The 10352-nt window shown below is 35.6% G+C and overlaps 1 protein-coding gene across 3 annotated transcripts; it reads left to right on the forward strand.

The window, feature by feature from the left end:
- The first annotated feature begins 5071 nt into the window (after nucleotides 1-5071).
- LOC117431059 (uncharacterized) lies at nucleotides 5072-9002 on the forward strand. 3 transcript variants are annotated; one of them, XM_058996246.1, is made up of 5 exons: nucleotides 5089-6781; nucleotides 7142-7212; nucleotides 7438-7540; nucleotides 8153-8202; nucleotides 8916-8962. In XM_058996246.1, the coding sequence occupies exons 1-4, from the start codon at nucleotides 6259-6261 to the stop codon at nucleotides 8185-8187; spliced, it is 732 nt and encodes a 243-aa protein (XP_058852229.1). In that variant the 5' UTR covers nucleotides 5089-6258; the 3' UTR covers nucleotides 8188-8202; nucleotides 8916-8962. The 3 variants fall into 3 exon arrangements, 2 of the variants coding, with proteins under 2 accessions (XP_058852229.1, XP_033907551.3); XM_034051660.3 differs by lacking the exon at nucleotides 8153-8202 and having other exon boundaries at nucleotides 5090-6781; nucleotides 8916-9002; XR_004548642.3 differs by lacking the exons at nucleotides 7142-7212; nucleotides 8153-8202 and having other exon boundaries at nucleotides 5072-6781; nucleotides 8916-9002.
- Nucleotides 9003-10352: the final 1350 nt, after the last annotated feature.

The following is a 10352-nucleotide window of genomic DNA, read 5'->3' on the forward strand; positions in this document are numbered from 1 at the left end:
TTTAAAACATTAAAAGTTTTGTGCTCATTTGCTTATTTTGTTACTTTATTTTAAGCTGATGTGATTGATAGCATTGTAATTATTAGGTCAATAATGTATTTAGCAGTTTTATTGGTATATTTTTAATTGGAATGTAATTAATTTTTATAATTTTGATCAGAATTTGTTATATTTTTGAGGTGAAGCTTTTAATATGTTAGTGTCTAGTTTTTACTAATTGCTATATTGTGCTCAACAATATATGGTTCACATTTTCAGAAGGAAAAGATATTTAAATATTTGTCTGTTAATGATGTTACTTGATGGCAAAATTTCAGTAGTTTTTAACTGTGTATGGGAAGGTTGTTGTATTTATTAATAGCATTTTTTACTTAAGATATCACATTAATTTTTATTATGTCATTTCACATTTATAAGTTCCTATTTTTGTATTTCTTTCTAATTAAGTTATGTAATACAAATGTCCTTTTTTCTAGAGTTGGTCTGTAAAAGTGCTAGTGAAAAGAAAATCTAATGTTATTAAATTGTTTGCAGCCAACTATTTATAACAGTATGCATACTTTTTAAATATTTGTAATGTGAAATGTTGAATGAATAAAACTTAACTGTGAAAGGCAGAATGGAGTTTGTCTTCCGTGCCATCGCATGTTATACATCTGTAGTGTGGTTGATTTAAAAAAATAATTTGTTTTAAATGCATATAACAGCCATGAGCACAACTATTTATGCTGTACAAAGCCTTGTATGCTATACAAAATGCCAAATAAGCCACTGTAACATACTGGATTTAGCATACAGGAATATCTGTCAATCCAAAATACTTCCACATTTCGACAATATGGACCCTTGTTCCTTCTGCACAGTTTCTTTTTGGTTCTACTTTTTGAGAAGTAGACACATTTATGCAGAAATGTAGGAAGAATATTAAAAATAGATATTAAATAATGTATGTGGAATAGGCAGGGTTTCTTATAAGCCTAATGGACTCAACTGGCACACATTTTTCTGTGTGCCATATACTGTACAGCATCTGACAGTCCTATGATTATCAATAGAAGCATCAAAATCTGAATATTTTTTATAGTGTATTACATGAGAATAAAGTAATACAAGTACTCCTCAGAAATTAAATGAAAAACTGGAAAATTTAGGCAAGTGGTTACGTTCTGTTTACAATTTAATGAACAGTGCTTCAGAAGGTAAGACAAGACATAAATAGTTTATTATAATTTCCTATATTATATATATATATATATATACACACACACACACACACACACTGCTGTGCAAAAGTCTTAGACATGCTGTATTTTTCTACTCTGATGCATTATGAGCATCAACAATTTACTCAAAGGCTCCACTAGTGTTTTCTACTATTATAACAACCACATCACTTGATTTTCAAGGTGTGGTTTCCGAAGCATAATCAAGTACAGAGAAACATCATCTGGAAGACCCAAAAATCGGTTAAACAAGGATGAGCAATACTTGAAGATAATATCCTTGAGGAATAGAAAGAAGACATGTTGAATTGACAACAGAACTGGCAGAAGGCACAGGTGTCATTGTCCATCCATCAACAGTCCAAAGCACCTTTGACCATTGTTCCATAGTCCAATTTCTGTGTTATTGTGCATATTTTAGCCTTTTAGTCTTGTTCCCCGTTCTTAACAGAGGTATTCTTATTGCAACACATCCTTTAAGTCCTGATTTCAAGAGTGACCTTCGTACTGTTGATTTGATGGACAACAACACCTGTGCCTTCTGCTAGTTCTGCTGTAAATTCAACACTTGTCTTCTTTCTATTCCTTAAGGATATTATCTTCAAGTATTGCTCACCCTTGTTAGACAGCTTCTTCCAGTCCTGGGTTTGTCAATCACAGATGATGTTTCTCTGTACTTGTTGATTATGCTTCGGAAACCACACCTTGAAATCAAGTGATGTGGTTGTTCTAATAGTAGAAAACACTAGTGGAGCCTTTGAGTAAATTGTTGATGCTCATAATGCATCAGAGTAGAAAAATGCAACATGTCTAAGACTTTTGCACAGCAGTGTATATATATATATACATTTTCAAAGTCTGAAGGAAGTATCTAGACAAAGCATCTTTACACAAAGTGATTCAAAGGAATCACTGAACTGCATTATAACTTGTTAGAATAATACTATATAGTAAACCATTTTGAACTCTTGTTAGTACATTTGTTACAGCTTCTGCAGGCTATGTTACTTATCAATTTTATGTCAAAAATAATAACCACCATGATCACTGAAACACAATGAAGCAAAACCTGAAATATAACAGCATAATGTGGTTTGCCAGCCCTTGCTTCCAGCTGTTAAATTTCAAGATGAATTTAAGGCATCCAAGGCATTTAAATTGTCATGAATATTTTTATTTTTAGTTTTTTTTTGTAAGCAACTTCAATTTAACATACTGTATAGTACACATGCCATATAGTAAAGAATACAAAATTCTATCCTACTGTTTCTTAACCCTTTAGGACCAGAGCAGGGCATAGTAATTAGGGATCTCTAGGTTGCTATAGGTTTGCAAAGAGAACAGCACGCAGCTGGAAATCCTGTTACAGCATTAATCCTTAAGCCTAATTACACTAAAAATGCACATTTGCAAGTCTATTAGTTCAAGGAACAGAACAATACAGGATCTATGGCAAACTGAGGTATAGTCAGAAGATATTTATGAAGCCTGTCCTGATCTTGGTTCAACCTGTTAGGGAGAGGGGGGGGGACGGGGGACGGGGGACGGACGGACTAGATATTCTGTATAGTCTTGGCAACACAGAGACAAAAGATGCAGTTTGTATCCATGTTATGCTTCTTTCTTGTTTGGTTTTCATAGTGATGTCTTGCTGTCGGGTTTTAAATAGGCAAATACAGTACATGTATAGGGTTTATGAGAGAATTATGACATAAGGATATCAAATTGATGCATTATAACTGAGTAAAACAATCCCACCTGGTGGTGGTTTGGTAAATTTCTTCAAAATCTGTCTTAATTGTTATGTAGTTAATAATACTCTGTGTTCTATGTTTGGTTCAGAGATTATTTCGCTCCTTGCCCAAGGCCTGGGCCTTCTATTCTTGGGTAGTTGTGAGGCTATGGCAGGTTCCTCAGCTCTACCAAGCAGGTCTTAAAGGTATTTAAACTACACTAAAAAATATTTAAAGTAACTTGAAATGGTATTGAAATTGACTTTTTACTTTTCCCCTAAGTACCGGGACTGAACAGACTTCCTCATTGAATTAAAATCGTGTGACCGTGTGACTTTTCAACTATGCTAGTGGGGATGACAGAGCTGAAAAATGACATTTGGGCATATTCATAAAGCACTTACCTCTGTGTTAACTTACATTAAGAGGTTTTTTTTAATTTGTTTTTTTCTTAGCACGGTGATAAGCTCTATGAATATTGTCCATTGTCACTTGCTTTGAATGGAATTAGGAAGGCTGATAGTCCCAGCATTTACGGTTCTTCAGGCAAGCTCCAAGCCAGATAATAACTCAATACTGGAAAAACAGAGCCCAGAACCACTCAGAAAAAGGAAGGGAAATGTATCATAAACTGACCCATTCTTTAATATTTCTCTTACATGCAGAATGTACAGATGAATTTTCAAAGACAGGGTGCAGTGAATAGACAATCATGCTCACACTTCCATCAAAGGCAAACCTATTCTTTTGTTAAGCATTGGATAGTAAAAATAAAACAAAACCCTATGCTAACCTTGTAACTATTTGCAACGTGATGCTCCCTTTGCTCCATGTTGTTTTTATGACAGAATGAAAGGATGTGCTGAGGGCTTACAGGCTTGCTGCTCTTCTACAGGAAATTAACAGGGAAGAATAACCTCCATAGGACAGGGAGATGAAAAGCTCTGATGACGTCATCCCTGCCACTGTCAGAAAGACAAAGAATCCGCTGAGCAAATCTAGTTTGACAGTGCGTGGCAGCCTCTGGGGAAAATGGCCCCAGTCTGCTGGAAGAAAATGTCACAGTTAATAAATAAAATCTGTATTTTTAGATTAAATTTATGACATTCTCTTATGCTACAGAAGTGTGTGTGAGTGTGTGCTTTGGATCCTCTTTGTAGTCGCAGAGTGTAATTTTGTTGAACCTAAACAGAAATCTGTTATGTAACAGTTCAGTTTTTGAGCAAACAAACCTCCTAGTTTAATCTCCTCAGATGTTCTCATTCCGAGATCTGTAACAGATTCATTTTAGTCATGTCATGTTCTTTAAAATAACAGTCTTTTAAAAAAAAAAAAAAAAAAAAAAGCTGGTAGGATTCCTGAATTAAATACATAACCTGAACAGAATGCTTTGCCCCCTTTTCTTGTCGTGAAGCTTTTTTTTTTGGGGGGGGGGGGGGGGGGTCGGGGGGGGGATGTACAACTCTGTAGATAAAAAATGGAAACATTGCTACAGCTCTGTGGATGATTTTATATCAGAAAGTAGCAGAAACCTTTGTAAGATCTGCATAATCTAAATTAAAGTATAGAACCACAAAATCACAGGTTGAGGGACACTGATTATAGTGCTAGTGACAATACTAGGTAAGAAAACAGATTGTGCATTGATTAGCGCTCCTTTCTGTATCCACATACCAGTAAATAAAACAGATATACACATGTTATACCATCTCATTTAGTATATGAGACACATAAGTACATTCCCGATATGGGCAGCAGCAATCTGATAACAGTCAGACTCAGCTGTGAACACTGTGCAGATCATTTTCAGCTTGACAGCTGAAGGGTAGACAGTACTATTGCGTGTCTTTGTAAAGTATTCATATTGACAGTGTGCTAGAACTGCTCATTCTATTTATAGTGCTGACATTCAGAGTTTTATCTCAATTCTACTGTATATTGTTCAATAGACAATGTCGGAACTGTGAGTCAAGAATGTGATGTAGCCTTCTGTTCCATGACGAGCATTCAGAACTGAATACATACTTTTTTTTCTGTGGCAGGTACATTACATACACTTTTACAGCATACTTATTAAAAGTAAAACATATAAATTGTTGCCCTATAAGACAGAAGAGCTGAGAATAGTTAATAGGAGGTATTAAAGTCTAGAAGTGAAACTGCATGGCAAGCACTGGCTGTCTCCTGCAGAGGTAAGGTTTAATTACAAAGCAAAGCTCTCAGGTTTGTACAGTTAATAAGACTATGCTCCAGTCACAGTGCATTGTTTAAATGATTAACTACATTTCCTAACTAGAAAATGAATGTTTAATCCAATTTTGAATTAATATAAACTTTTTAATATATTTTTAATTTTTTTATTTAGGCTATAATGACTACAAAAGACCCCCCATTTCTGGCATCAATAATGGTATGCATATGCCACCTGGTGGCAATACGAGAGACATTTCCCAAAACATATTTCTCCTGCAAAAGGGTAAAACCCCCCCCAAAAAACCCCAGCAAGGTTAAAAACAGAAAAATATTGAAATTACATTTATTCTCAAATTAGCTTTTAATAGCTATTAATAAACTGAGATGGAAGGTTACCCTGTGCCATTAAATTAATATGAAATGCCATAACCCAAAGTGTAGGTCCAGAGAGTATAAAGATCGGACAGTACAGCAAAGCTCCTTCTTTTGCAAGCTCCACAGAGAGCAGCTTGCACCTCAACATGTCTAGGCAAGAACAAATCTACAGCAAGTGGTATATACATTAATGTTAACACACCTTGGTTCCATTCCATGCAACAGAGATGCAATGGCATTACCTCTCTCCTCTGAGTGACTGCACTATCTGCAGCAAGTTAATCAAAGGTGATCGGGGCAGCGTCTTTCATCTCAACTTCAATTTATCGCTCTGCGTCTGGAAGAAACAAGACATTTGACAATAATAAATGGAAGTGCCACCTTTGAAGACACAGCAAAACGACTAGAGCAACACATCGCCAGTGGAAGATAAGACTAGGGTTCTTCAATTTATGGAGAACAGATCATGCAATGCATCAGCTGAACCTGAGTTTAAAGGCATTCGCACATTTACTTTAAACAAGGCTCCTATTCACATTAAAACAACATTCTGTAACGCTGTACACGCGACAAATCATCAATTGGTATCAGATATTATAGATGTGCACCCGGGTGACTGTCTAAACCCGTTCATTGAATCGCGAAGGCTCTCAGTTTTTGAATATTTTTTTTAAAGCCTTCTATTTTAATTAGTGAAAGTGCTGTTTATTTACTTTTTAAAATTAATTTATAAAATGGTGAAGACCAAACCTGTACAACACAAGCCAGTCAAATGTGTCTATGTTAACCATTTTGGGAAGCATTCGTCTGGCGCTGTCATTCAGTTTGAAGCTGGGACAAGGCCTAGCAATAAAAAATCTACCAGAAAGGTTGATAAGGGTTTGGGGTCTCCTTCCCGCGTTAGCACTGAAATCGGAGTTAATGAGCAGGATTGCAGCAGACAGGACGAGAGTATGCCGGGTAAGAAAAACAACAAATTATCACAAATAAAGATAGGAAAGAAGATAAAACAAACAACAAGGGAGTCGTTCACAAAACAGAAGGACATACGCATTTCACCAAAACGTAAAACAGCGCGAAAATCACAACGAGACGCCCCCAAACACGACGGGGCAAAACGATTTAAAACTAGCATAAGCACACAAGAAAACATCGACGTGACGCCAAACAACATTACCATCGGGCAAAGACGAATGACGACACAAAAAAACCAAGACAATGGAAGAAAGCAGAATGGAGAAGGAAGATCTGATAGTGGTATGTTCAGGTTTATGGGATACAATTCTTCGGTCTTTATGGAATGAAAAGTCGTTGTAATTATTATTATTATTATTGTTACTATAGGAAGAACTACATTGTGTAACTGCATTGAAACTACACAGTGCATCGCCAGCATTAGAATACAGTAGTTAATTTGAAATGTTTCTACAGTTCAGAGTTTTGTTTGGACACTGATATTCTTTGTACCGAGTTTAAATTAAAGTTGATAAACCAGATACAATGTAAAAAACGTATCAAAGTTCATCGCCCCCACTGGATTGCGTAAATGCCAGCCGACTCTTTCTTTAGCGCGATTGTAACTACAGTATTCAAATGCATGTTGATATTTTTTTGTAGATGACCACAGCGAGATGGATCGAGGTGTTTTTACATTTTCACTCCCTGGAGCGGTCACACCAGTAAATAGGGTAATGTTAGTCTTACTGTAAGTCCGATCAGTGTACTGTATAGGATATTCCAGGTATGTTCATAGAGTACTGGAGTTATTCCATGAGTAAGGATGGCTAGTTTGCCTAAATTGAGAATAATACGAATTAACAATTAAAAAGTGAATGTCTTGTTCTTCAAAAAAAAGTATTAGCATTAAATAAATAAATGTTCTTTAAAAGGTGTTTTCGATATTTTGCATTTAGTCTGCAGTGAAACACGGAGTTCTCAAGGTAATATCCAGAATGGTTAAAGAAAATGAAATGCTTAGAAGAAGGTTTATGACAAACAGCCAACAAAGCCAAATAGGTAAGTGTTTACCTTAATTGATACACTGTTCCACAAGTTGCTGACATGAGATATTCTATGCAAAATGCCACTCTTGCACTGACAGGTTATGGTTGGCACTTTCTGTTGCTAGAACATTTGCAAATAATTTGATGACGTCAAGCTTTTTAAAGTGGTTGTTGCCAACAAAATAACTATAAATCTTACCGGCTGTGCACTCTGAAATGTGCAGTTTTGTGAGAAGCACATGTTATAGCTTTCTTTGTTCAAAGAAAGCTGTGTTTGCCAGTAATACTGTCTTACCTTGTTCGTTTCACCTGGAAGGTGAAATTCTCATCCCTTCATTGCCCTTGTCATTATTATTATTATTATTATTATTATTATTATTATTATTATTATTATTATTATTATTTATTTCTTAGCAGACGCCCTTATCCAGGGTGACTTACAATTGTTACAAGATGTCACATTGTTTTTACAATATGATGCTTCCACCAATGACTGAGGTGATATGCAACCTGTAACATGCTTTTTGACCCCCGAAGACAATGACATATTGATTTATTTTAGATTTGTTTTAACTACTTACTGCTTCTATTGTCAAGTATAATTCCTACAATTTCTGTACTTTAGTCACAAGCCAGAAATTACCGGACGCGCAAAAATAATCTTCCTCCATACAAGTGAGTGTAATGACTACTGTAAACTGAAAGGAAATGTTATTTTTGGTAAACTGTCTAGCTATTTTTTTTTTTTTTTTATGACTATGGTATTGCCTGGAATGTTAAATTTAAACAGTAATATTGCCTGAAGTGCATCTGTACCATGTTAAAGGGAGGGTACAAAGTTGTCACAATCCTTCATATTATTATTTATTTTTTTGTGCTTATTTTTGTATACTTTATGTTGGTATGAAAGATTTATCACGCTTACAGTAAGTAACAACATGTTTTAAAGCCTTTGTTAATACTGCTTTTGTTTCCCCATATGTCATGATCTGCAGGAGTGGCAGGAATAATAATAATCAATCAAGCAATATTTATTTTATACAGCGCTTTCCATAGTGGACCACCATCACAAAGCGCTTTACAAGATAGTGAGGAACAATGCATGATACATTACATGCAGTGAAATACAGGGCATTAAATACAAACAGTAAAAAAACAATGCAATATACATTAAATACAGGCATAATACATTGAATACATGGCTAGGATGTGAATTCTAAACATTGTAGATGCGTGTGTCATACAGAATCATACAAATAAGATGGAGTGAAAAACCTGAAATAGCAATTTAAACAACAGCCAGTCAGCTGGTTAAAAAAACAAAACAAACTATGCAAGCATTTATTAACTCCTTTGTAATTCCAACAATGTTGTTTTTGTTTTCCTAGGATGAATCTCTGTTTGGAAGGGTGTAAACCGAAACAGGAGAGCTGACCTATATATATATATATATATATATATATATATATATATATATATATATATATATATATGAGAAATACTATATTGGTTTGAATTTGTATTGTTAATCTATAATGTTATACTGTAGGGATTTTCAGTGACTGTATGGTAGATATAGAATTCCAGAGACATTTTTAACTGTTGTTTATTGTTTACATGTTCATTTAATTGTATTTTAGAGATCCCTTTATAATAATTCATTCAGTATAGTATGCTGTTGCATGACATCTATACAAATAAATATGTTGACTGTTGGAATAGCTGTGCATTCCGAGTGATTTGCTATGAAAAGATGAGACTCTCAACATCAGCACTGAAGATGTGAAAGGGGAAGCACCGTGAATTGGGATCATTCACTAGCCTTTTATAGCTTTCATCTCTGGATTTCCAAGGTTTGAATCTGGATTGTGTCACTAGCAAGTGTGATTTGTGGTCTCAATTTAGCCTCAGTGACCACAATTCCTTTCATTACAACTGTCAAGACTTCTCGAGAGAAGCCCAGGACTAAATGGCAGGAGGTGTTGAGGTCAGGTTTGTGTGCTGTCATGCCACCTGGTCTACAGTATAATAGTGTAACCAACACTCTCAGGAACCTGCATTGCTGGGAAGGTTAGCTCCACTTTATTTAAGATCAGGCTGTTAAAGAGTCCAGCCCAGATTATAATTAAAATCCTATGTATTATTGTATTACAGGTGTAATGTACTGTTTCGAGTGACCTGTCATTCTTGAATATCAGTCATTGCTAGCTTTTCAGGAATCCAGCACCTGTGTAGCATTTTTAATTGGGTTCCAGTTCAAAATGTCTCACACTCCTTAAATAGCTGGAAAAAAACAACACACAGCTTTCATATGTAATAGACTATTATTATTATTAGTTATTTTGCAGACACTTTTATCCAAAGCGACTTATAGAGTCTAGGGGTTTAACTATGCATAAAAAAGCTGCTGCTGCAATCACTTTACAACAGGACCTCGGTTTTACATCAGGACAGAGCACAAGGAGGTTAAGTGACTTGCTCAGGGTCACACACACAGTGAGTCAGTGGCTGAGGCAGGAATTGAACCGGGAACCTCCTGGTATCAAGCCATTTAACCAGAATGATTAGACATTTTGGACCTGGATCCAATGGGAGCGGCTCTATTCCATTGTTCAGAAGTCAGCGAGGTCTGAGTGATGGAGGATCAACTGCCTCCTGGATGGGAGATATAGCTGCAAAGGCCTTTATATAATTGGTTAGCCAGAAGGGTTTAGTGAAGGGGCTGCATTGAATTAAATATAAGGGAGATACTGAAATGTCATGAAATAATGGTGACAGTGGGCAAAGTTATTATTGTTAACAATGCAGTAAAAGTCTGGTATAAG

The sequence above is a fragment of the Acipenser ruthenus genome, chromosome 22, assembly GCF_902713425.1.
Source record: "Acipenser ruthenus chromosome 22, fAciRut3.2 maternal haplotype, whole genome shotgun sequence".
In the NCBI taxonomy this organism is placed as follows: domain Eukaryota; kingdom Metazoa; phylum Chordata; class Actinopteri; order Acipenseriformes; family Acipenseridae; genus Acipenser; species Acipenser ruthenus.

What these genes read in the sequence shown, in the direction of transcription:
- LOC117431059 (XM_058996246.1), top strand. Translation starts at nt 6,259, where the DNA reads ATGGTGAAGACCAAACCTGTACAACACAAGCCAGTCAAATGTGTCTAT. An exon ending in AGAAGGAAGATCTGATAGTG is followed by an intron (nt 6,782 to 7,141) that starts GTATGTTCAGGT and finishes ATTTTTTTGTAG; the next exon opens with ATGACCACAGCGAGATGGAT. An exon ending in CGGTCACACCAGTAAATAGG is followed by an intron (nt 7,213 to 7,437) that starts GTAATGTTAGTC and finishes TTTTGCATTTAG; the next exon opens with TCTGCAGTGAAACACGGAGT.